The following is a 26,973-nucleotide window of genomic DNA, read 5'->3' as shown; positions in this document are numbered from 1 at the left end:
CCTGCTAGTCTATTTAAAGGGATGTGAATCTTCAGTTTCACTGGAGCGAATAGTCAAGAGCAAAATGCTTTTGTGTCTCTACTGATGAAATCATCAATACATCAATAGCAAGACCTCGAAAGGGGAAATGTCTTTGAGTGGAGACATAATTGAATCTATATCAGACTTTTCTCCAAGATGTACTCCTGTCTCTCTCACAGAAAAACCTGACACTATGCTAAATAATGAAATTTGATGTTTGAAATGTGGAAAAGGGTTTGTCAACAAGGGCTTCCCTGTGTTCGACAAACTAATGCCTCTAGAGCAGAGGGAGACCAATAAGTTATTCATGATATCCATAAAAAAAAAAAAAAAAAAAAAAAACCTTATGCAGAAAGTACAGGACTGCACCCATCATCTTTGTGTGACCTAGTTCTTGAGGAGAAATTAAGGGAGAATGCCACAGGGGATCATCTGCCCCTCTCTCTGCTGCCCGAATTACACTTGTGATAGTAAAGCACTTTCCAAATGCCCTTGGGCTGCCTGTGGAGGACTCAGAGGACTCGCAGTGGACGGGCAGTCTGTGCCACCTTATGCTTAAAAACTGCCTCTTACTATTACCACGAAATTAAAATTCAATCATATTTCATTGATCATGTCTACAATTTAAGCTGCTTGTATGTCATTATATGGCATTATAGTGGTCAGGGTTAATGACATAGCTAGTCAACATGGCTTTATGACTTGAAACAACTCAGTTTAATTTAGAAATAGAGAACAGACAAAAAAAAAATGGTGTACAATAAGAAAAGGTCATGGTTTGACTTAGCTTTTGGCATGCATTAATGTCATAAGAGTGTCAGGTTTCTATTTATTACTACAGGGAACAGTTTTATCTCTTCTATTACACAGTTATTATTATTTCCCTTTAATTTCCCTTTAATTTAATTTTCAGTTGCTATTTAGTTTTTCATTGTCATGTACTTTATTTCCTTTATTCTATTTCTTGTGTGAGTTTCATCATGTCTTTAGTTGCTGTTTACTTTTTTAGGCTCAGGCAATAACTTTGTTACATTTACTCACAAAAACTACTTGGTTAGGTTTAGAAAAAGATACATTTAAATAGATGGTTATTAAATGAGTTACATTTTAAAATGCTTTAGTTCCTTTCGTTTCCAGGTAGCTAAGGTAATAAGTCCCATCCCAAGAATACAGACACCCCAATAAACAAATCAGTATTTTGCAGCCTTTACCATAAAAAACAAACAGAAAGTTGTCCTAGGAAACATCTGATGTGCTGTGTACATTTACACACAGGATCTAGTGACTTATTATAGCAATTTATTACTATAAATATCACCTGTTGGATGGATAGATGGATTATTTTATCTGGATATAAAGGAAATATCAATACATGCATAAATACTCATACCTTGTTTGGCTGTGGGGAGGATCATCAGCTTATGTACCTAGGGTGGGTGTTATTTATTTATACCAGTGTAGATGTTATGAAAATAACATCTGAAACTGGCCATACACTAAGTGACAACACTTGTACATGTAATGAGCAATTATGTTCAACAGAAAGAATTAGGCTTCAAACATAGATCAATTACTGTATGCTTAAATGCCTTTGTTCGCCTATATCATGCATTCATATTTTATCAAGGCCCACTTTTTAAGGGGGTTTCAGTCTGCCTTTTTTTCCCCAACCATGGTTTAGATGACAGTGTTTGCGTTTCTTCAAAATGTTTCTCTGAAATAAATACAATACTCCTCCAGCCACAGGTCAGGTCTTTCACTTCAAAAATTTACTGCTGTCTGTGCTGCACAGACAAGCCTTTGGCACCAGTTGCATGAGGAGCAATAATCAGCAGAATAATTGCACAATGATTTGTTTTAATCAAACTAAACTTGCAAAGTATGAGCAGCCTCTTAGGACTAGTATAAAATGAGACATTGGGATAAGGAAGGTCCAGCCATCCTGTGACTCTGAAGGGGCTAAAGGGGGAATAGAAAATTAATGGAAGACAAATGTCTTGGCATTTATTTAAACATCTTTTCATTGTCTCGGGCTATTTCTTTTTCCTACTGGGAGCACTTTGCTCAAACAGAAGGGAAAGAAAATTTACTTAAGAAGATAATAAATACTACTTAAAGCTAGAGCTGTGAGTCAGCTAAGCCAAGCAAGGAGAGAGGGAAATAGAGTGCCATTGCTGACATTTTTTTATCTGAACATAAGCAAAAACCACAATTTGACTTGTGTTACAGAGTAATGGCATCTTCTTTGGTTTGTTGCCCATCCTACTCTGTAACTAGGCTAGGCTAATTGCTTGCTAGCTTTAGCTACTTTCTTTTGTGTTTGCTAGTTGTTCCTAACTCAACCATATAGATAATAAAGTGGTTTTAAAATCTAAACAATTTGTTTCAGAACAGAGAGACAGAAGATGAAAACTTTATTATTAAATTATATGCTGTAGTTACTTATGGTGCATATTATTCTTTGTTAGCCACACCTGCTCAACTTGCTTCAGCACTCTAGAATTTCTAAACTTTGTTTTACAGAAAACAATGATATTGATCTCAAGGAAGCCCAAGGACAGCCTCCTTTGACGAGCAGGAGGTTCAACAGTACTAAAAAATAGATGGTAAACCTTTCTCTGACATTTCCTGCCACACACACACGCTAACACACAAAGCTCCCTTCGCCTGTCTTTCTGTGATAACAGACTCTCACGGTGGCTTTGAAACCAGCCACTGTTAAGGAACTCTCATCACTAGAAGAGATAGACCTAAAACTAATGGCAGGCATGTGTGTCAGTTTTTCTTTCAACCAATGCAAGTGTGTTCATTCTTTTGTTCACCAGTATGTACGACAGGTGTGTGTTCATGATGGGAGTAAGGGTACTGGTAATCCAACACCTTTGTTCCCCAGCATACATAGATGTCGCTGAGGTTAATTTAAATTTCAGCCCAGCTCAGCTTGCCCCGCCTGCGACCTAGGACACGTTACACTGGTGTGAGCATTACAACTGCAAGGTAAGGGGACACAAAGTGGGGGATAAGGTAACGCATCCAATCCCACAGAGCACAGTCTTGTTTGGGGTTGGGTTGCAGGTGAAAATGTTTCCAGGCTTTGAGATCATATGGAGTCTCCCAGCGAGGGCTTGAGGAGGCATCTGTCAATTTCCTCTTTTGGGCAAAATGGTAAGTGACATGGATGCTTTGTCTGAGCTGAGTGACAAACAGTTTTAGATTTGAGTAGGTATGCCATTCTCTTGTTAACAAAATGACGATAATGATCCATTTTGTAAACCTGCCATCCCTGTGGGTTTGGGTGGTTGATGAGGAAATTGGACCATCTATTATTAAAAAAATAACAAATAAACTGGTGACAAAATAAAAAAAATAGATAAATAAATAAAAATGTATACATATTTGTTTCCACAGGATTATGACATTCAAATGATAATTGCTTAATTACTAATAAGTGATAGGAGTCACTTAATCATTTATTAGAGATAACTCATAAGGGATAAAGCAACCAAATACCCAAAGCTTGGAATGACTCACACTCACCTGTCCACCCCCACGTTGTTAAAAACATTCCTAACCAACTAAAACTGAGATACTGGAACACAAACTATGTTTGTTTGAGGTTCATTTGTTCACCCAAAGTTATTCTCAATCCTCTTTTGTCGCTTCGTGGCTTCTTGATAATCCATGGTGAAAAAGATAATCCAAAGATTTAAAAGATGAGAAATAAAAGAGAAACTACCTCCTATTTTCAGTAACATGCCAGTGTAAAATCACCTTTGATCTTTGCAGTTCTTCTTAATTGACCCATCAATATCCACTATTGAAAGCCCAGTTAAAGAAAAGAATGCTGACCTGTTTGGAGCCTTATACTTAAATTTTCTGACATAACGTACTGAATCTATTCAATCATGTGCCAACATGTCTTTATATTGACTGTAAGGCTGGGTACAAATGTGTATTTATTACTAAAAAAAAAAAGAACAACAAAAAGAAAAAAAAGGAAAAAACCACCAGAGGGCACTCTTATACACATATATTCTCTTACATTTAATCTAAAATTTGGTGAACTCACTTGATGAGCGCAGCAAAGATAAAGTGAGACCTTTTCATTGCATAACGTAAGTCATGATTTGGAAAACATGATGAATATTTGCAGCCCAGGAAATGCAGCTGTATGCACCCACTAAGAAACATCTGACCACATTTTAACACTTAACACAATATTTCCTTCCCACATATAGCCTATGCACATCTTGTAATTCATTTATGGAATTAAAAAAAAATAAATAAATAAAAAAAAAATAATGACAACAACAGAAAACACAAGCAATTCTCCATGAATTGGATTCACACTGGCTCCCCAAATTTCCATTTCCATTATAAAACCAGTTAAAGAGAAAGCTCCTCTAAAAAAAAAAAAAAAAAAAAAAAAAAAGAAAAGACGAAAGCAAAAAAAAATCCTACATTTCAGAGAGCATTGTGATTCAAATGCTTTTAATCACTTTCGATTGCAATTTCCCTTGTTTGTCGTCAGAAAAGAAATGCCTCATTCCTCTTTACATATGACTCTACATCGCTTTGTGCAACTGACCCTACTCATTCATAAATTTCTAGCTGTGCCACATCAGTTCAGGAAAGTATGAAGGAATTCAATCTAACCAAAGGAAATTATGAAATTGTGCCTTCTCAAATGTTTCTCTTTTTTATGTAATTTCATTTTTAAAAATCTACTTCACATTTATTACTTCATTAACTGAAACAAATCACTGTACTTTTAACATTAAACTGTCTTCCAATGTGGGGCCTCTGTTATATTTGTAAAACTGTAATTCATTATTATAATTCATACCCACTGCCAACTCAGGATTTCCTGTTCAGATTTAATTAATATGTTGAAATCCATGGTCATTCCATTCATTTTCTATACCTGCTTTATCCAATGCAGGATTGTGTCAGTCATGGAGCCTATTTTTAACCCTATTTCTTAAACAGGATGTACCCCATGTCCCAACACAGTGCCATCAAAATGTATAAATTTCTAGGAACATGGTGTGCAACAGCATGACATTATTTCAGATAATCGGAAATTCCTTTACTGGGAGGAATATATGGCTATATAAACACATGTTGATAAGTGTAACATAAACCATGAGTGGTGCTTGCTTGAGGTCAAGACATCAGAGACATTTCCCAACTAAAACCATGCATTCACTGATTGGTGAGTAGTGAGGTAATGGTTGTAAAATGCTACTTTTTCCTCTTTGCTGATCAAACTCAACTACATTTCATGTTAAGTTGCAAGTCAGTGGTTGAGGATCAGCATCTGGACTATCAATCAGCACTAAGAAAGTGGTACTGCTATAGATAGATGAGATGTTTTATTTGAATCTGCGCACATGTTCTAATTTAAACTGCTGTAGTTACTTTAAGCTTGGGGTTCAGATTAGTTACTGAACTAATGCAGCTTCAGTGTGGGCCACGAGGAGGGGGACGTGCCTAGTTCTGCTGCGCACTGGGGCTGCTGAGAAAAGAGCTTTGTTCTGCTTGTTATTCTCCACATACACACATTGCGCTGTGTGGGTAAAGTGGATTAATTGTGATGCCTCGGAGCTGACGGTTTTTTGTTTTTCTTCCTTTTCCTTTCCATTTTTCTCCCGCAGCCTTCGTCTGCTTCATGGCTACCTTCGCCCAAAGCGCACCTCTGTCGGGGAGCAGCACACTTGTTGGTGATCCGGTGTTTCAGGAGGATCTGCAGAGAAGCCGAAGTTTAACAGATAAGATGCTGCGGTCTATACCGGACACGCACAAGTCCTGCATTCATATAAAGGTGAGAGACGCGTCCTGGAGACACCTTTGGTTTTTCTTTTGACAGAAACGTGTTTAAAGTGTATCTAATACTGCTGCGTCATAATTCTGTATCGCACGGTGCCTCAGGATGAGGAGCCACACAGTCAGTGTGGCCCAGTTACTGGGGCTGTGAAGTCTTCACAATCGGCAGCACTGCCTTTATTTATGTCAGAGTGTATACTCAGTTATTATAAAATAGTTTTTCGTCTGCAATGTGGCTGTTCTGGACGTATTCCATATCTGAGCCTGGACAAACCAACTTCTATTAGGAACCAGGAATAATCTTTTTAGTGAGAGGCTTTATTCCAAGTGTTATATGATTATATAATCAGGGAAAAACGATTTTTTTTTACATGTTAAAACAATTACTATGCTTTATTACAACTTAAAAATACTTATACCTTAATCACTTACTACTGTATTTCCAACATTGAATTAAGCATTTAAAGCAACCAGAGACATAAATGTTTATCTGACGTACCCCAAATGGGGGACGTTAAGAAGAGATGATCAAAAATGACCTTTTAGATCTCCTCTTATCTTTCTCTACCAAAACCTTTCTCATGTTCTAAATCTGTTCTGTTTCATTTTATCAGACTTGGGCCTTGCAGACATAGCTAATGTAAAAATATTGTACTACAATTTCATAGAGGTATACTTGCATCATTCCAAAGGGATGTTTATATTAACACAGAAAGTGTTTTTTTTTTAGACAGCCTAAAACTTTTTTTCATTTGTGCTATGTGCCGTCTTCATTTACATGCTATTATTTACATAACTTTACAAATCTCAGAAGCGTCCCCTCTACTATGACTCCAGATGTATTGAAACAGACCTTGTGGTTGCAGAGATATACTGATTTCACTATGGGTATGAAATTTTTTAGCAGAGGCCAAAAAACAAAAAAACAAAAAAACAAAAAAACAAGTACAGGGCTCAAAGGGTTAAGAAACATGAGGATTACATAAGAATTCCTAAAACAGGGAGGTAATGACCCAGTGCTATAACATTGAGTAATATAATAAATGTCTTTGCTTTTGGTGCTTGAATTACTTTCTCTGAGAATGCATGGCCTGCATTTGTACTGCCGTAAATCTACTTTGTGGGATTACTACTTACACTTAGAATCTGAGTATTATTTGTGTGCAATATGTAATATAAATCCCAAATGTAGGATATGGCATTTTGCTAACAAAAGTGCCTTTAAAAGCACATTGTCTCTTTTGCATGTCAAGCTGCAGTCTTTTATATTTACATGTTTTCACTTTACTACAGACTCTACAGCTCAATTCTTCTGAAAATGCAAAGTTTCAAACGATGGCCTCCACTATTGGCATCCCCTCTGCTCCTTTACTCAAACCTCTTTCAGAAAACTTCATTCTGGTAAGCATCTTCCTTCAACAGGGGGACAAAAACTGTAATATATTTTACATTTAAAAGGGAGTGAACAGAAACTATCAGTTTTCTCTGCTTCCTCCTATCAGGAGAACACCTTGACACGGATATACGAGGGTCTGCAGCTGCACCAGGCCTTACTGGACTCAATAGTTCCTAAACTGGAAGTAAAAGATAAAGTGAATGATCTAAAAGCTGACATCAGAGATCTAGGATTTCTGATCAGGAAGGTAGGAGACTCCTTCTAAATGGTCTATTTTGAGTAAAATAAATTGCATCTTAGCATCTTCACAGTTTGCTTTTCCTTTGTGCTTTGCAGCTGCTTAAATTGGTCCGAAAGGATGCTGTCGTGCAACAGACCCCAACTCCAGTGGAACTGCGTCTGCCAGGAGATTATGAGGTCCAGGTGGCAGCACACCTGACTCTGGTGCAACTCCAGGCCTTTGGGGATGATGTAGACCGCTGCCTTCGGAGTCTAGCTCAAACCGACAAGGAAGCAGAGAGCTGATCAATTGGTGTCATGTTATATTTGGCACGTGTCCAAAACATACATTATATTGCCATGTTTTACTATGGCTTTTATTTATTTGTTTAAATATTTATTTGCATCTATTTGTATTTATATATTTATTTATGAAATTGGGAAGAAGACTATTTATTAAGGAAATTTATTTTTGATAATTTTTAACACAGGCCTATATACTAATTTACATGACTTCTTTTTTGTATGCCTCATTAAACTCCAGTACATGCATTTTCTAATCTTAAATAAAAGGAAAAAACAAAGATAAATGTTTGTTTTGAGAAGCCCATGCAATGAAAAACGGGTGGTGGCATTTGGCAACACATGCTGCATCATTGATGTATCTGCGTATAAATTCCAGTGTGAATCATCTTGAACGTATGCAACTAAAAGTGAAACAGGTTTTGAGGTCAGAGTTCCTCAACTCTTAACACGTCATCGGACAGATTTCCTTGAATTTGTGGTGAAAGTGGTAAATGCCCAGCTGTGCCACTCTGAGGATGATTCCCTTGCCATTTCTGCCATGTGACGGTCTTACCAGCATGTGATCATTCCCCCCCCCCACTGTCACAGGGTATGTGATCACAGCAGTCAGATGTTGAATCATTCCGCTTTCCAAAATACGTATAAACAACGTGATCTGGTGAATAAGCATGTTTGGAAAAAAGTTCACGACAGAGGATCTACATTTTCTCTTTTAATTCCAAAACTTATTTACACAATTCTTAAAGTATGAAAAGCAAAAGACAGAATGCATTTACAATTTTTATCAGAATAAGTACATTAAAAAAGGTTCCAGCTTCAAAACCTATTACCCATTTGTTGTACTTCACTCACAAACAGGATAAATTCATCAAATGTGTTTGGACTGAAGTAATCTGGAATCCAGGGTTTACAGAGCAGAGATGGCTTTTGCAGCAACTCTCCTCCCCAGTGGCAGCGTCAAGTCAGTGATAGCCAAGACAACTTTAGGTTTGGCCAAAGCGGGCAGCTTCACCAACTCTGAAACCTGAATACCAATAAAGACAAACAATTATTTTCATATGAGACTGATGAAACGTTGTGAAAGGTATTGTGTTGGTCAAGCTAGGTGGTGGGCCTTGCTTCGGTTCTTTGGAGCTGCAATTTATTTCAATGGCAAGAAAAAAGTGAACACATTTTTAATGTTATGGTTTATGGGATAAACTTTGTGCCACTGTGGAGCGAATTTGAATTCTTTATATTTGAATACGAATCATTCAGTTTGAATCTGAATATGCCTGTTTGAATAATTGCTTAAAAAAACTGAATCCAAATGACCATATTTGATATTGAATCTTTGTTTTTTGAATGTGTATATTGGTAAAGTTGAAACTTTTGTACGTGAAAATTTTTTTTCCCGAATTCATTTTCATAGTTCAGTTTCAGTTCTCTCCATTCAAATTCAGATCTGAAATTCAAATTCAGATCTGAAATTCAAACTTTTGTGCCACACATCCGGGACCTGACGTGAGGCAAAACTAGTCGATCGCAGACGGAGTAACGTCAGTTTTGTGCAGTTGTTCTCAACAGCTACAAGCAGAGGGAGGGCGAGGGGAGGGTGGTGGCGGGGAGAGAAAGAGACAGAGAAATGGAGAGACGCTTAGATCCAGGCCAGCCACTCTCGCTACAACGGCACTTGCCATTTCTGTAGCGGTAGTTACTGTTTCCTCAACGGTCTCAGTGGTTTGCCACTGTGGGCTGGTTGTAGCGAGAGAGGCTGGCCTGGATCTTAGCGTCTCTCCATTTCTCTCTCTCTCTTTCTCTCCCCGCCGCCACCCCTCCCCTCGCCACCCCTCTGCTTGTAGCCATTGAGAACATCTGCGATCGACTAGTTTTGCCTCACGTCAGGTCCCGGATGTGTGGCACAAAAGTTTGAATTTCAGATCTGAATTTGTATTTCAGATCTGAATTTGAATTTCAGATCTGAATTTGAATGGAGAGAACTGAAACTGAACTATGACAATGAATTTGGGAAAGAATTTTTTCAAATACAAAAGTTTCAACTTTACCAATATACACATTCAAAAAACAAAGATTCAATATCAAATATGGTCATTTGGATTCAGTTTTTTAAGCAATTATTCAAACAGGCATATTCAGATTCAAATTGAATGATTCAAATTCAAATATAAAGAATTCAGTTTCGCTCCCCAGTGGCACAAAGCTTATCCCATACAGTCAGCACAACAGAATGCGTTTAAGAACAAAGTCCCAACCCTTTCCAGTAAAGTCTGATGCAAAGCTCATTTCTCTCCCTTCCCATAATCCCACCTGTCAAGCCTCCTCTCTATCTTCCCGACATCATTTCTCCTCCCAGTGCATAACTCACCATTGTGAAAGGCATGAATTGCAGGATGCTCCCACGGCTTCCCTGCTCCAGACATTCGACACATTCTTCCATAAAACTCTGCACAAACTGGGTGTGAGGGCCGGCCATCTTCGAGCCCAAGATGGAGGAAATTAACAGGAAAAGATTGGCTAGGGAGAAGAAAACAAGACGAGTGTTATTAATGCTGTTTTACAAATCACCTGTCCCTTTTCATGGTGAGGTAAACTGATGGACATTAGTTTTTAAGGTACTTTTATTACTAGGATCTTTCAGACTTTTCCATCTAATCTAAATTTTTGCTATTCTTTAATATTTATTATGCTTTTTAAAATAACTTAAGACCTTATTTTCAACTTTTATTCACGTGTGATGCTTGGTTTTCAAACACATTTTCACCTTAGGTAGGATTAAAAAAAACAAACAAACAAACAAAAAAAAAAACATGAATAACAAGTGTCTACATGGTGATAGCCAACTGCAGCCACTTAAACACAACCAGTACTGGCACAAACCACAAGTCTGAAAAAAAAGGAAGTAAAACTGTTTGACATTTTTCCTCAGTACGTGCTGAGATCATGCCATCTCACATGGAGGTGAAGCAAGTCATAATTATGCCGCTGTTTAAATAAACAGGCTGATTTAAAGCTGGTAGCACATATAAGGAATAAATAAATGAGTTACCCCCCCAGTGTTCTTGCATGGGAGCTTCTGTGTTCATAATTTTCTCTTTTATTTCTTGTAAAATAATTCATTACAAGTTTAATTTATTCATGAAGGCCGAGTACACATGAGTTGGTTTATTTCTTTCAAAAAGAACGGTGATCATCCAGATACCACGAAGTAAAATCTCACCCAGGACTCTGTTGAGAGGGTCCCTCATGTTGACAGTGTGGAGCTGGGAGGCAGACAGCGAACTGCTCATCGATCGGTCTCCTACGCAGTAACATGAAACAAGGGAAACAGCTGATGAAATGATACGTTTACAGTCACTGGAGACATTAATAAAGAAAATAAGGAACTTCAAGTTTGCTAGTCGAACATATCTGCTGTTTTTTTAAGTAAAAGGTTGCAAGACTGGAGCTCTTCCTTCCTCCGCTGTCTTGCATAATATTTAGTTCCAAAAACAACCTTATCAGACACATTTAAATTTTACTGCAAACTTTGTTCAGATATCATCACGACATTTCTTTTCTTCTCTGTAGCAGAATGCCAAAATTAAAAAGCACATCTACAACAAAGACTATTTTTTGTATACAAGAAAGTATATTTATTATCATATCTAGGATTTTATAAATCACCTATTCATGTAGGCGAGTTCAGAAAATCCTGAAAGTTCTAAGACATGTTTTCAGTGGACGCGATTGATTACGTTTGATTGAGTCACTGTGACACCAGCAAAAAAAGTTGTATTAGCAGTCAATGGGTTGACCTCTACACAGCACAACGGGAAAGTCCAAGGAGCTGAATGCACATATGAGAAAGAGGAAGACAAGTCAGTAATGTCTCTTGCAGCTACTTCTAATCGAGTTAATCAGTTTTAAGAAGTTTAAGTGTCATTGGAAAATGTAGCCACTTTGTCATCCTCAGGAACAACACCCAAACTGTCTCCCTCATCTGAGAGCAAAATGGTTTGGGATTGTCAAGAACAAGCAGGAAACAACAAGGTTCAGAAGTGCAATGAATTGGAAGCTGTGGGAACATCGGTGTAATTTCCTACAGTCAAGAAATTTCTACATTTATTGGGGCTGACAAGCTGCTGTCCAAGAAAGAAATCCCCAAACCAAAACCTCCCAACTCAGCTGAGGTTTGCAGCCGAAGGTGAAGGAAACTGAACGACTGCAAATAGCTCATACAGTTTCCTGAGTAAAGCAATACAGTATCTTTGACATCTTGTCTGAGGATTTCTCCCTAAAGCTGTGGTCAAAACAAAAAAAGTCAAAATTTCCAAAGCTGGTAGTCTGCAAGCTCATTACATCAGTCATGTGCAAAGGGTAACACAAATACTGAGTGAGAACAATACAATGCTGCTATTGCTCTCCATAATAATCTCAGCATTGCTGCTTAGTACTGAACTGTTCAAAGAAACTTCACATTATACTGCAGAGCTCAAGTTAGAACCTGCCGACAGGCAAGACACTCGCCAAAAAAATTAATACGGAGACAAAACATTAAGCCTATCCCTTTTTTATTTAAATCAAGTGCTTACATGGAGTAACCTGCTAGAAACAGGATCTTAGAAAGTCTCTGCAGTTTTAAAAAAATCACCTGGTATTTGCATAATCCTCAGCTCAGACTGAAACACACATTTTTATAAGGCTTGGAACCTTCATATTTAAAACTTGCATTAAAATCTGGACATAAATAGACCAACCTGGACTAGAAAGAGCTACAGGCTCATCCTCATTGGAGCTCAGCAGCCTCATTAGTTTGGATGGTTGAGTGTCGTCCAACGGAAAGAGGCTGTTGTAGTCCTGTGGTCAATAATATACAAAAAAAAAAAAAAAGGACAAGTGTTTCTTTCTGTGCCAATATCCTGAGTATAGTGTCTTGTCATTAACTGAAATAGCTTTAAAAAGAAACAAAAAACAAAATATGCAGGTCTTATTTGCACTTTTACCTCAATATCTTCTCTCTGCCTTTTTCGCTGGCGAGCTGAGAACAGGCCTTTGTGGTGGGAGGAGTACGAGCTGAGAGCACACCACACTGACAATCTGAAGTTTCATTGGGAGAGTTGGGTTAGACAAGTAGCAAAAATACTCTAAACACTGCTGCTATTCGCTTAAAGATATAAAGCATTTCTTACTTAGCCAAAGCCTTTCCAGGAGGGTCTGATAAGCAGCGCCAGTGGGCGGAGTCTGTGAGCAGGTTGGGCAATATGGTACCCAGCAGTGTCAGGGTGATCTGCTGTGTGTCCAAACAGAAGATGCTGTAGAGTAATTCAACCGCTCGATTGGCCCACTCCTGTCGTGTTTCCTTCAGTAGCTCCTGCAATTTGACACACAGCAGCATAAAAATCAGGTGATCAGATTGTTAACCTTACTCTTGCTAAGGGTTATTTGCAGCCTGTAAATGTAAATGTTTTCACACATCAGCTCGTCCACTCTATCCTCTCACCTTGACCAAATTGTTAGTGAACCAGAAGACCCCTCCCATACTGAGAAGACTCTCAAATAGATGCAGAGCTCGACTGTCTACCCAGCCTTTGCGCAGCACTGCCTGGAACTGGCTGCTGAGGGCCTTTTGGATGGGCTCTTTGGCGGGCAGCAGGTTGCGGTAGGGGATCGGTTCCTGACCCTCCATTGGAGGACGGAGAGCTGCACCTGTTTGCTGAAAGACGTCGGCACACATGTGCTCCATGATGGAACTCATAATGATTACCCTGGTGAAATTTTAGGAGGGAGATATGGTAGTTGGGGATTCATTAGCCTCTGATCCAGGAAAGGAATATGCTAAATGTTGTGCTGATTTAATTTATTTTTACCGTTCATTGTAAAACTGAAGGGTGTTCTCTGCATACAGTGGGGTTACAAGCTGTCGGATCATAGTCTGGGGCTTCTCTCTCTCGTCTCTCCCCAGCATCCTGACGTGGGCCACCAGCCACGCCACTGCACAGACAGCCATGCTGCACACTTTCCCCTTAATGTTGTCAGTGATCTTCTACACTCAAGAAAGGATGACCATACCAAACAGAGGAAGGAAAAATGTGGTTAGAAAGATACACATTCTGGAAAAGATGAGAGGATCTGACTAAAATTACGTCACTCCGCACTGTGACATCCAAAGAACTTGAATGGAACAGAAACGAAAACAGGAACTCTGGTTAATCTCCACATCATGCTGTTGCAAGTTTTAGTCTTTTTCCACAGAATATGTAATGCTAACTTCAGTAATGAGTCAAAATAAAAAAGAAGTAGGGAGCAGACAGGTTTCTTTTAGTGTAAGAGTGGTTTCATTATGTCTAAACATCATATGAACCATAACACAACATTTTCCAATGACGAAGAGACAAAAAAATAGAAACTGTGAAATGACAACGGACCTGCACTGCCTCCACAGAAAGCACACCATTCTCCCACGCATTGAGAACTTCCAATATGGCTGCTGGAATGCTGAGGCAGATTTCATGCCATTTCACCTGACTTTAACAGCAGATAAACAGAGAAAAGCAACACGTAAAGCACTCCTTTCCATGTGTAAAAATTGTCCCAACTAAAATCAAATAATCAGACTAAAATTTACGTCTCAGTGTTTCTTCTCTTACACAAGAGTGTTGTCTGAAACTGCACATTAACGTGCAACTTACACAAGTTTCATCTCTGAGGAGTTGTTCAACAGGGTCACCAGACTCTCCACCTTTCCAGGCTCTGGCCTGAAGCAGGGATGATCTGGGTTCAGAGTTTTTCCCTCTTCAGGCATACATGTCTGCAGCCAAGTTTCAAAGAAGGGCGTTTCACCCGATGGACTGGGGTCAGACAAGATGACCTGGAGTGGAAATGGAACAAATGACACATTTTCTGATGAAACTGTATTCTTCTGTTCAGCAATCTAAACTGTAAGCTTAGGTTACTGTGAAATCCACACATATGAGGAATGTGCTGAATAACATCAACATACCTCAGAACCGTATGTCTGTACTACATGGCAGAGCATCAGGAAGGAAATGTCGAAGAGCAGGGCCCGTACAGACGCAGACTTGGCTATGGAAAAGAAAGGAAACATCCTTGATGTTAATAACTTTTTAAACAGAAAGCATGTCAGTGAGGCCAGAAATTCCCAAATTGGAACTTGTCACTCTTGCATTTGGACTTACATCCTTCGCCACTGATGTGCTTGGGAAACTCGTTAAGCCTGAATGAAAAGAGAAGAAAACTAATTATCTGAAAGATTACGACAAAATATCCAGCAGTTGAAAAACTCCAGTTTTACTACTTGCTCTGTCATAAAGTTACTCACTTTATGAATTTTCTAGCAAAGGATTTGAGTTTGCCAGTAGCTGCTGCTGCAGCCAGGAGCAGGTCCAGACTCTTCCCCGACAGCATGTGTCCAAGGACCCCGAGAAGGCCCTCAGGGGATTTAGAGTGGTCTGCATCTACGGTCTAATAAACAAGGAGGGATGCATTTGTTAATGTTTTTTTTTTTTTTTTTTTAACAGTGTTAGGCTTTTTAAGAACCACCTTTCCCCAGTGACATTTTTAATAATTCTCTTTTCACCATGTACAGAGATCCTTTAACCATTTTTATATAATAAAACTTTGCTAATTCTTATCTATTATTGTCAAGTCTAGACTGCCCGTCATGCTTCACATCATGTAATGGTGCACTACCTTTAAAATATTGGTGACAGTGGGCTCTGCTCTCAGGATAAGACCTGGGTTCGGCTGGATGTTAGCATTTTCTGCTGTCTTTAGCCTTGGGGCGAACTCACTGTCCTCGGCCCTGAATCAAATTTGCAGGGGGAGGAGGACAGGAAAGGAGGGGGTAGAGAAGACATGGGGGTGGGGTAGGGGTAGGGTGGGAGAGTGCCGGTGTGTACGGTGTTAATGTGATGTCCAAAACGCCATTCTCATTTCCAATAAAACTTTAGAAAATAAAGAGGAAAGGAAAGAGGAGGTATGTGTTGCATCAAGCTGTCCCTACAGTTGTAATTTCTGTAGCCCTCAGCAGGTTTTTTGATATCAAAGAAACTCATACCGTTTTGATGTGAGTATTTCTGTGTTTGAATCCGACAGGAGTCCAAGCTTGTTACACTCTTGTAAGAGCATGCCAAGGCAGTCACAACTATGTAAAGAATGACAGGAAAAACAGCAAGGAAAGATTTTTATCTTTGGTGTTGGCTTTTTAGGTATTTCTACAGTATTTCTACATTGTCCTACTATAAGCTTAAAAGCAACAAAGATGGTTGCAGTTTTGAGCACTCACTTGCATCTCTGATCTGCTTTGTCCAACAGTGGTGTCAGTTTAAGCAAGTATTGAAATCCAACATTCACATCGTCCATAAAATCCTGGAAAAACCACAACTGCCATCTTTACAAGTGACATTTAAGGTTCTGCAAAATACATTTGAAATACCAAATACCCATAATTCTCTACATATCATAGTTATTTACTGTCGATTTACCTGTCCTTTGTCAGCCTGGGGGTATTTCTTCAGCCTGAGTAGAACTTGTGGGATCTATGATAAGACAGATTTTCATGTAAGTGCTTAGTTTGCAATTAAGCATAATCTTCTTTTAAAGTGGTCACTGAAGTCTACAGCTCACAGAAACAATTATTAATTTATTTTAATACATGCAGTAAAATATTCATGGTTCTACATTCACACAGCAAATTAAAAACAGAATCAGAAATAAGAACTTTGTTAAAATGTTAAAATGTACAACTGGATTTATTCATTTAATGATTGACACATTAGTCGTCCAGCAATGACTCAACACGATACTTTAAAATCTAAAACACAATCAGTACTAACATTAAAGAAAGATAAAAGCGCATAAAAAGAAGATAAGAGGTGCAAGTCTTTCTCTCTGAAGCACATATTACCTTCAGGAAAGTGAAAGCAGTCCATTTCAGCTCCTCTGTGCCCTCTGGTGACTCGATGAGGCCAGTGAAACAAGCTTTCCATATCTCCAGGATGAAAAGTGGAGCAGGAATTCGCTTAACAGACAAACAATTAAAGTTAAATGCTGCTTAAGGAGGAAAAAAAAATCCCTAAATGCATAGCCTGACTGCATTTTTCCCTCCTTCAAATTTTATATGAAGTGCTGGACTTCACAGAAATGTTTGCAATCACTTCCTGAAACATTTTTCACCTTGGTCTTTAATTTTATTACCTTCATTTTACTGTATCCCCCTCTGTGCTGGTTTTAATAAAAAGCTCTCAGAGGTCTAATATTTGGGAGACTGCATTTTAATTACCTTACTGACATTATCGATTCTTCTACTGACATTAACCAGATTTATTTACTAAATCCAACAAAAAAAGTTGCTAAAGGATTCAGCATGTCACTATGTCTTCATAAGGTAACTGTGTGTTATTAAACTATTATGTTTAAACTAAAATGATAACTGAACTGTTCACAACTACTAACTGTAGATAAAAACTGTAAAACAAATTTAATGATCATGAAATTCCTAAGCATAAATCTCTATATATGGGTGGTGAACTTGTGGTGGTGAAAAATCTGAGCAACTGATCCAAAGACATTAATTCTGTTTACAGTTGAACTTTTTCTTTTGATAATATCAGTTATAAAATCTTATTTACAGACTATTCTCCTTTATTATTAAAAATAAAAATCCTGTCCAGAGAAAGAGTTTATAAGACATAATTAAAATAGCCATTTCATGGTAATTTATGTGTGACGTCGCTCAAGTCTAACTTGCTTACCTACTTACTAACACATTAATAAGCTATTATCCACTGGATGACTGTGCAGTTCATTAAATAATATGTGTAAGCCAAGTTGTTTTGTTGCACATAAAAACACACAATTGCCTCCACTGGCTAAAATATTGCATATTAACAGTTAATTTTCCACTTCAAGCACAACCTTTGACACTGGTAACTGGTCCTGGTGACAAAAATGAAGCTAATGTTTATATACTGGGCTATCTTATTCCATGTTTCCCAATATAAAATGAATAAGTTTAATCTTAGTTTGAGAAATTGTCTGAAACAGATGCAATATTACAATTTTCAACAATTTCATGTTCACCTGCATTCTCTTGATCATCATTAGCTGCTCCACCAGAGGTTGTGTCTCTCCTGTCAAATTCATGGTCCCCTCCAGCATGATGAAAGCGTGGACTGACGGGAAGGAGGCATGGACTGGAGGGTCACACTGCATAGAAAGCATCATGGGAATACTGGGGAAAAAACAAAGAGTTAGTCCGGGGATGATGGCTTGTGATTGTCTCTCAGTTTAACCACTGTGAGAGTTCAACAACTCTGTGTTACAAAGGAACCTTCACCTTTGTACCAGAGACAAGGAGTCTTCTAATTTAGTCCTCAATGTCTGGTTAGACACATTGCCAAGGGCGTCTGTAACTTTGAGCACAGCTTGCTCTACGTTGCTCCAGGATCCTGTAAAAAAGGAGCAGCAACTGTAAGATGCCAAGCTCAGTACAAGCACGTAGAATAAAGACAAGACATAAATAATATTTTCTTCAGCATAGGTGGCATACTACCATTACATCTGCTGATCTCCAATACTTTTCATAAAAAAAACCATATTATTCCAAAGGTTTTAACCAAATAGTAAGTTATTAATTAAAACCAAAGAAGTTTCAGGAATTCAGGTTTGAACACTTTCCAAAAATACAAGTCCATTATAGACTAAGAGAATAGAGACTGATAACAGAAAGCATCAATATGGAAACTTCCAGTTTTTAACACCTTGATCTTCCAGTCTGGCAATGTGGACCAGAGCTCTGTTCTTGGTGCTCTTCATCAGGTTATGCAGCCTTTCCTGACAGGCTCTGAGACTGGCTTCTATGCTCACTGGTGGACCCAGCTCTCTCAGTCTCTCACAATACAACGCACAACCCTGCAACAGCCAGACTAACACAGCCAGCAGGGCCCGACAGAGCCCGATGCATTCCTCTGCTTTTCCATGACAGCTGTGTGCGAGACAGATGAAGCAGAAGACAAAAGGAAGCTTAACTGAACACAAGCTTTAACTTCATAATATCATGACATTATTTTGTTATTCATTTTGAAAGCTTTTAAGGCCATTTAGCATTTTTGTTTAGGAGCAAATCAATGAGAAGCATGTATAGATGCATAGCACAATCCACTACAGATGATGCAGATGGGTGATAAGATCAACTCCAAATTTATTGTTTTTCATAAAAATAAATAAATAAATAAATATTACAACTTTAGATGTAGTTAATAAAACTATTTTAAAAAATGTTGATTTTATATAGATTCTTTAATATGGGGGGATTGTTAGACATACCTGAGACGATGGCAGAACATGTCCATTATCTCCAACAGTGATTTGACACACAGCTCTCGGGAAAAATCATCAAACTATTTGAACAGAGACAAATCTGTGAAACCCCTGGAAATCATCTAGTAAATATTATGCTATAATAATGGTTATGCAAGCACTAAACTACCTTGCTGATTGCTGTGAGAACACTGGAATAAGACACCATCTAAAGACAAGAGAGGATATAATTGACAATTTGCAAAATACTGTTCAGTTACACAATATTTTAATTGTAATTCTTCTTTTCTTACCTGTGAACTTATGGCATATTTGAGGTAAGACAATATGAGTGGGTTGGGAGAAGGACCAATCATAGCCTGCTCCATCAGAGCCTCTGTGATACACAATGAGCATTTAGTCACAGAAGATTTTGGTTATCGATTAAATGTCAAAATATAATCACAAACCTGCAAGATTGAGGTAGTCCCATGATGCCCCTTTTGGAAAGTTTTTCTTGATGTTTATTGCCCATTGATAGTCACTCCATCGTTCTTTCCAAGCCTGCAGTATGGCTTGCTTCAAATTTACCACCTTCATCCTGCTAAATAACGACCACAAGCACACACGCCTGTGGAAATAGGATTACGTTTTCAAAGCAGAGCAACTGCATAACGGTCTGTTTTATCGAAAAATGTAGGTAATGCCGTTCAGTCAAGCTAATTTTATCCTATTTATTAGCATGTTAGCCGTTAGCTAGCGGCACCATTCATCATCTGTTTTAGAAAAAAAAAAGTTTTCTTGCGTACAAAAGCATACGAGTGTCACAGTAGAGAAGACCAAACATATTCACACAACGTTATAATTAACACATGGCATTATAGTACATGTAAATCTTACCTGATTTATGGACTTTTTCTGGCGTAAATTGTGTGTGTTTATAGGTCCGTCGCGCTTTACTTTGCAAGGTACGCCATTGTTGTTATGAAAGACGAACGCGTTCACTGGCTCAGAACTTCTGGCATCACTGTGTTCTTTTCTATGATTGGTTGAAGAGAAGTCCCGCTGTTCATTGGTTGAATGCAGAGTAATGCTTGTTGATATACACACGAGGTCGCTATACACACAGTAACAGAGCAAGATAATCAGTGTGTAAAATCAGAGAGGAAAGTGAACAGAAACATTCACGCAGATGGAATGAGTTACATATGTATTTGTTTATTTGGCGAACCAGAGGAAAAACGAAACCATTTAAAGCAAGCCTAAATTTTGCTTTTCTATTTTTTCTTGATTTTTGAGAACAGTCAGTAACATAATTGCTAACACAAGTTCAATGTTTAATAATAATAAGAGAAAAAGATAGAAAGGAATAGCCACTTCCCTTGTCTATTGAATACAGTTGAATGCCTTGCTGTCTTATGTAACTTCACTCATTTATTCTGAGTCAGTTCAGTTCTGTTCAGCAGGGTTTTGCCAATTATGTCACAGGTTATAGGTGCAAAGCAGAACATTATACTTATCTAGCAAACATGTCCTTAAAAGATATTCATAACATTGTCACTACAAACCACATTTAGGTTAGATTAGTTGTGAAAGCATTTTTTTTATGTGTTTTTATCTTTTATTCAAGCATAGTCTGTTGAGTTTTTCTGTATCTTTTTCACTTTGGCAACCATTCTTCTTTAGACTAAAAGGAGTTCTGTTCTCTGTATCAAAATCCCCCAAATAACACAGTGAAGATCCTGTACTGAGCCTACAACAACAAAGACCATCATTCTGCTTGATACTGGAGATGGCGTCCTGGCTAGACCAAGGTATGTGTCTTGGGACAGCAGGGATGCAAGCTTGCAAAAACATTTTGTGTATTGGTTTAGATAGGCATGTGTTGGAGGGGTGATGAGGTTGTGAGGCGTGTGTGAGTGTTTGCCGAGGTGAATTTGGAGAGAAGGATCTTATCCATTTTACCTTCCACTGAGAGCTGCATTAAGAAAGAGTGCTGACAGATTCGAGTCTGCCCCAGGGGGAGACCAGAGAGACTGCTGCAGCTCTGTGTCTGTTCTCATGACTTCACTGCTGGGACCAACCCAATTTTGCTGACTCTTATTCATCTGTGTGACTGTGCCACATAAGTTTCAAGTTGTTGGCCTGTCAGAGTACAATACAGCTCAGCAGCATTTAGTTTATAATATTTAAAATTCTTTAAAATTATTTCAAAGGCACCCAGTTCTTTTCAGCTTGTTATTTAGTGCTTTCAACTCTGAGCTCCATTGTGCTGATGCAAGCAACAATTTCTAAGGTCTGATATAATCAGATTGCTCGGATGAAGTCACACTTTTGGTTTCTCTCATTTATTATGGCTACTTGGATGACCTAAATGACCTAAGAGGCTCCAAATTCGCCAACTGTTTTGCAGTACCTGGTCAGTGTTTTGCACTAGCAATTTTTCAACTCTCTTGGTTGGAATTGATAAAAACTCATTAAATATCCACCTGTGTGGTGTGCACAGAGATGACACATTTAAAATAACAGAGGCAGGTAGAATGAATATTTAATTTATCATATTAATTATACCTCTTTTTTTTCTTTTTTTTCTTCATTCTCTAAGACTAACTTAGGCACACAGAGATGATTACCAAGGGTTGAAAGCCAGGAAATGAGAGTGCCCCCCTCATGTCCCCTCAGGTTATCTGAGCAGCAGAACCTACTGTAGCTGAGAGAAGATCAGGCACATCATATGTCAGCACTTCGGGTCTTGCACGTGGCTTCTTATCGAGCTCCAAATGGCAGCATTATTAGTGGAAGAATAACATGAACATAAACTTACAGTAAACATCCTTGGTGGCAGAAAAAATAAACTGAATGCAGAGGATTTACTAAAAGGATAATGGATGACTAATCTATCACCTCAGATATGAAGTTATCATTATTTTGTACTTTGTTTAATCTAAGCAAATGATCAAATCCTTTATGCTGAAGTAATAGGTGACAAACACCATGTCTCCACCTGTATCACATTTACTGATTTTATTATTAAAAGTCAATCTTTAATTTAATGCTTAAAGGATTTAAAAGTTGTGTGACCTTCAAAAAACATAAAGAAAAACAGAACACACCTATTACTATTAATGTTATCAGCATTATATCTGAGATTAATACAGATACAGCCAATTTTAATTTGATTATTAACACTTGCCTTTCCAACACGGACATCAAAATATACTCTTTAAACAAAACTAGCCAATGGTTGAAGGGATAATGACGGATAGGATGATGCAATAAAGTGAAGGATTCCGCTTGATAATAATATCTGTATACATATTCAATCCTCTTATTTGTATTCAGTCACTAACAGCTAGCAAGTGTTCCTTTCTACACAATATAACAAGCGTGGGCAGTAGGACAAGGCTGTTGTGTCTCTTCCAGTTGGGCAACAGACAAAAAAAACAAAACACATCATTGGATAAATTCCCACCATACTCAAAATCTCAAAAGATCCAATTTGTACTTTTTGTCAGCTTAGCAGCACTTTAATTGGTTTATTTTCATTTTGCTAATGCAAGTCGGTGTGATATCCAAAAATGTTGGTGTTATATCCTTCAATTTGTAAGCAACAGGAACAGGAAAATGATCCAGCAAATGTATTTACAGAATGGTCAGAAAAGAAAAGGATTAAGACATTGTAATGACCTAGTCAAAGCCCGGACACCTTAATGACTGAGGCTGAGTTCTGGACTAAATGAAATCTTGTGGTTGGACCTGAAGATAGTTGTACACACATTTTAGACTTGCCAAGGAGCAGTTTTTTCATGTATATGTGCTGAGACTTAAAACTTTAGGCTACTTTCCTTGTCATCTGAATGTGCTTGACCAGCTATGACTTCTATTGCCTCACACGTTGTATAACACAGATTTTAATCTGCATTTAGTGGCCTTTCAAAAGATATAATTTTCCACTTGATATGTATAAAAGTGACATTAAATTTGATTTAAATTGGATTCAGACTAAATTACCCATGTGTGCACTACTGGATGAGCTAAAGTAAGGACGAAATGAATTCCTTATAGTAACATTCTGAAGGCAGGCATAGTTATTTTAACACAGATGTGAGACTCTCCCCCCACCCCCAAGTATCTTTGATTGAATGCTACTATCACTGGAACTAAGCAGCAGTACAAAGAGAGCCACATGTGGTTTGACGCCAAAGAGCTTTATATAGCTCCTTCAACACAAATCTCCCCTCATTTTACTGTCATCAACAGTTCAGACTATAGGGAGCTTGTTCAAGTATTAATTATAACAAATCTATGTAGGCTGACTCAGGAAAAGTCTGGCCAGGTCACTTTCTTGCATCCTGTAATAGATTTTATTTGATGCCATAAACTTTTATATGTATTTTCTTTTTTATTTGTTCATTGTGTGAGCAAATGCGTGACTTCAGACCCCAGCTGGCTGGATCAACTGCTCACTGGGAGTCACAGAAGGGACATTCCCAAGAGATCCAGGTTGTCAAACGAGCTGTTGTGTAATTTAGAAACATTATCTTCACGTTTAAAAATCTTCACATCTAGCTGTCTGTTTGACTCTGTGTTAGCACTGATGTTGTTGGATTTTGGTCTGAACCTATACGCTTATATATATATGTATATATATATATATACATATATATATATATTCTGTCTTGAGCAGTGGGTTACATGGCAGCAGTCTCCACATGGTAATTATTAAGAGACCATGAGTGTGAAGAGTCTGGTGCACATAGCTGTTTTTCTGCCTTAGGGACAGTTTTAAAAAGGTCACTTACAGACATTTCATCTGTACTTTTTTGTTATTATACAAATAAATAAATAAATAAATAAACAACACACACATCCAAGTCTTCACCTGCATTTTAGATTGTGACTAATGATAGTCCCAGAATACAAGGCTTAAATAGAATTAATTGAGGCTTCTTGCACAGAATAATTAAAGTAACTGAAGGCTGCACTCATCCCATATGTTTGGGATTATAGAAGCGTCTCATGTGGAAGGCAGTTTATGCCCTTAATTATCCACAAACTCATGATGTCTAATCCCACTATACAATACACTAGTTTACCATCAAAGCTATCACAAGAAAGTTTATTTTTAGAGGCATCCAGATTTGGAGTTTCACAGCCAATCTATCAGAAAAAAAAAACACCTAATATGCTTTCATGCATTAACACTGCCCAGCTCTAATCCTGAAAGCTTCACTTTTACTCTGTGTGTGTGATACTAAGCCACACAAAGCCTGATGTACACTGTCCAGTCTATGTTACATAATCAAACTTGGCAAATGCTTCCAGCATTGCCTTTGTGATCCCAGTGTCAGTTAGTGCTGAGATCCAATGCCTGAGCTCAGCACAACCAGTGGCCAGCGTGTTAATCCCACATCTGTCACTCACAGTGGGTGACAGAGTCACACCAGCCTGAATTATTTAGAAAGAACTCATGGTCACAGATCACATATTCAGGGTTATTCATTACCTGTCAAACATTTGTTCAGTGGTGCCAATGTTGGCATTGCACCAGCAAGTTAACATTACTGTCTTTTGACTCTTTACCTTACAGGAGCATTATTACAGAAATCAAGATTTGTGCATTTGATTTATGTACATAAAGATTCATATTCATTTTCTTTCCCAATTCAACCATGATTATTTTTTGTTGTTGCAGTTTCAAAATGCCACATTACAAGCTCAGTGTCCCATCAGGTCCTGGTCATTTTTGGGAGAAAAATGTCTATTTCTAGTATGAAATCAAACTTTACTAAATAAATACCATGAATATAATTTCAAACTTTACTTTGCGGTAATAAATATTGTTAACAGCACTATTCTTATCTCAAAATATATTATGATTAATGAATATTACTATTACATAATGCTATCATGGCACCGATTGGCCTGTAAAATTAATAAGCAGAGTTGAATCTGCAAAATAAGCATTAGATTAATTAATGATTTGCTGCAATGTCATCATTATGAAATCCACTTTTCATCACCTGGAGACATTAACCAAGTGTATTAATAAATATAAATTATTGCATATTTGATCCAGAAAATTTTGGGATGGAGTGTAAAATATTTTTGTTGTTGTTTTTTGTTGTTTTTTTTTTTCAAAGAGTCAGTGGAGATTTTGAATTTGATGCCAGAAACCTTTTTGTTGGAAAAGTGGTATAAAGATTAACACACCTGGTTGAATATCTCAGTGCTGATTAGGATGATTGCATCCAATAAAGAGCAATTCAGAGAGACTGAATCTTCCAGAAGCAAAGACGGGAGGAGTTAATTACTCAGTGACCATGTTTCAAGAACAGAACTAAACACTCCGTAGTGAAAAAGTGCTTTTCAACCACAGCAGCTGTTCTACTCTACATTCAGGTATCACAGCTTTAGTGAACTTGACTTCTACATTATCATAATTTTCATTCAGATCTGAGTAGGGCTTAGTTTTTTCTAGGAACCAAGAGTTTAGGCTCCCAACACACTCAGTTTTTCTTACTGTTTGCATTGAGGTGAAGAGAAAAACATCTCGGAATAAAAATCCAACAACATCCTATGTTACATTACTGCTTTTTAATTTGCTGTTGCCCTCAAGTGTCCTTGAGGGCCTTGAAAGGCACTTACATATAAAATATTAATTTTACTAAAGAGGGCCATCTAGCATGCCATCAGTAAACAGCTCTTCAGGCAACTTACAGATGATATGGGAATGTGTTGGTGAACACGGTTTAAAAGTATCTTGCACATCTGCTAAGGCATCGGTTATAATTGTGGTATGTTGCAAAATGTGCAGCTGTTTACTTGATGTCTTGTGAAGGCCCTGCTTAATTCACCAAGACAGTGCACACATATTACAACAGCATGGCTCTGTACTGAAAAAGTAGATTGAGAGTTATTGGCTGGGGTTATGGATTGGGCTTTTGTAAACAGTCGAAGACCAGATGATTTCTGTTTACTTGACCTTTTTCTTCAGCAGACTTTTTGACTGTTAACAGACAAAAAAAAACAAAAAAAAAAAAAACATTGTAAATAAGCCAGTGTACTGATGTCTTTGCATTTTGTTTCCCAAATAGTGTTCAGCTGCAGCGAAACTAAATTTAATGTAAAAGTATTATAGTACAAAATTGCACCCATTTTAGCCTTATTTTGGATGTGCCATGCTTGGCAACCGTATAAAATAATCAAGGCCATAAATGGAAAAGACTTGATCCTTGTACAGTGACCTCCAAGCTAAATGTTGTTAAAAACAGTTTTCCTCCTCTCTGAAATACTACATCAGTAGTGATCTCCTATGTGCAGTTATGTAATTGATTTGACAAATTCAGCTCAAGGCTTCTTTACTGTTTCTTTGTGTGTCACAGTGATTAATTGATGACCCTTTTTGAATGAATAGTCTGACATCAGGAAGTCATTTGATTGCGATGGTAGACCGTTTAAATGCCCCTCATGCTGATATTCGTCCTCAGCTACTACTTTGTTCATACCTGCCCAAACTTGGTGAACTTCATGGTTTGAAGTGGATCCCATGCTGCACATCAGTGTAGACTGGCCAGCCATTTTCAACAGAAAAGAAAATTAAAAACAGTAGGCATTTCTTTTACAGTAAGTTTTTTTTTTTAATTGAATAATTTAAATGACTTTGAATGAAAATCAAATGCCCAGTAGACACTTCACTGGACGTAGGAAGACTTCTACAGAGGTCAAAGGTTTTTCCTCAGTTATCACTTGAAGAGAAATACCTATTTGATCATGAGCTTCTGTGCAGAAAGGAAACAGCAGAAATTAAACAATGGATAACAATAATATTTTTGTTTTTCAATAGTCTCGGTAGTGATTTCATTTTAGTACTCTGGTATAAACAGATCTATAATGATTGCTGTATT

At 37.8% G+C, this 26,973-nt stretch overlaps 2 protein-coding genes across 6 annotated transcripts; one reads left to right on the top strand and one right to left on the bottom strand.

Annotated features, from left to right (window-relative positions):
* Positions 1 to 5,186: 5,186 nt before the first annotated feature.
* Positions 5,187 to 8,173, top strand: csf3a (colony stimulating factor 3 (granulocyte) a). Of its 2 annotated transcripts, none has more exons than XM_041974356.1 (5): positions 5,187 to 5,236; positions 5,679 to 5,845; positions 7,141 to 7,248; positions 7,350 to 7,490; positions 7,580 to 8,173. In XM_041974356.1, exons 1-5 carry the CDS (start codon positions 5,221 to 5,223, stop codon positions 7,766 to 7,768), a joined length of 621 nt encoding a protein of 206 aa, XP_041830290.1. In that variant the 5' UTR covers positions 5,187 to 5,220; the 3' UTR covers positions 7,769 to 8,173. The 2 variants fall into 2 exon arrangements, with proteins under 2 accessions (XP_041830290.1, XP_041830291.1); XM_041974357.1 differs by lacking the exon at positions 5,187 to 5,236 and adding an exon at positions 5,320 to 5,370 and having other exon boundaries at positions 7,580 to 8,172.
* Positions 8,174 to 8,467: 294 nt separating this feature from the next.
* Positions 8,468 to 20,064, bottom strand: med24 (mediator complex subunit 24). 4 transcript variants are annotated; one of them, XM_041974351.1, is made up of 26 exons: positions 19,967 to 20,064; positions 19,537 to 19,697; positions 19,381 to 19,463; positions 19,257 to 19,295; positions 19,094 to 19,167; positions 18,529 to 18,752; positions 18,105 to 18,216; positions 17,849 to 17,999; positions 16,674 to 16,787; positions 16,252 to 16,305; positions 16,053 to 16,135; positions 15,825 to 15,911; positions 15,458 to 15,569; positions 15,087 to 15,229; positions 14,944 to 14,981; positions 14,748 to 14,830; positions 14,437 to 14,615; positions 14,173 to 14,272; positions 13,615 to 13,790; positions 13,248 to 13,512; positions 12,937 to 13,118; positions 12,751 to 12,844; positions 12,505 to 12,604; positions 10,986 to 11,066; positions 10,134 to 10,282; positions 8,468 to 8,792 (listed from the first exon to the last, which is right to left on the bottom strand). In XM_041974351.1, the coding sequence occupies exons 2-26, from the start codon at positions 19,664 to 19,666 to the stop codon at positions 8,676 to 8,678; spliced, it is 2,970 nt and encodes a 989-aa protein (XP_041830285.1). In that variant the 5' UTR covers positions 19,667 to 19,697; positions 19,967 to 20,064; the 3' UTR covers positions 8,468 to 8,675. The 4 variants fall into 4 exon arrangements, with proteins under 4 accessions (XP_041830285.1, XP_041830287.1, XP_041830286.1 ...); XM_041974353.1 differs by having other exon boundaries at positions 15,458 to 15,557; XM_041974352.1 differs by having other exon boundaries at positions 19,537 to 19,670.
* Positions 20,065 to 26,973: the final 6,909 nt, after the last annotated feature.

Source organism: Melanotaenia boesemani, chromosome 21 (assembly GCF_017639745.1).
Source record: "Melanotaenia boesemani isolate fMelBoe1 chromosome 21, fMelBoe1.pri, whole genome shotgun sequence".
Taxonomy (NCBI): domain Eukaryota; kingdom Metazoa; phylum Chordata; class Actinopteri; order Atheriniformes; family Melanotaeniidae; genus Melanotaenia; species Melanotaenia boesemani.
This window is presented reverse-complemented; position numbering and strand designations above follow the sequence as displayed.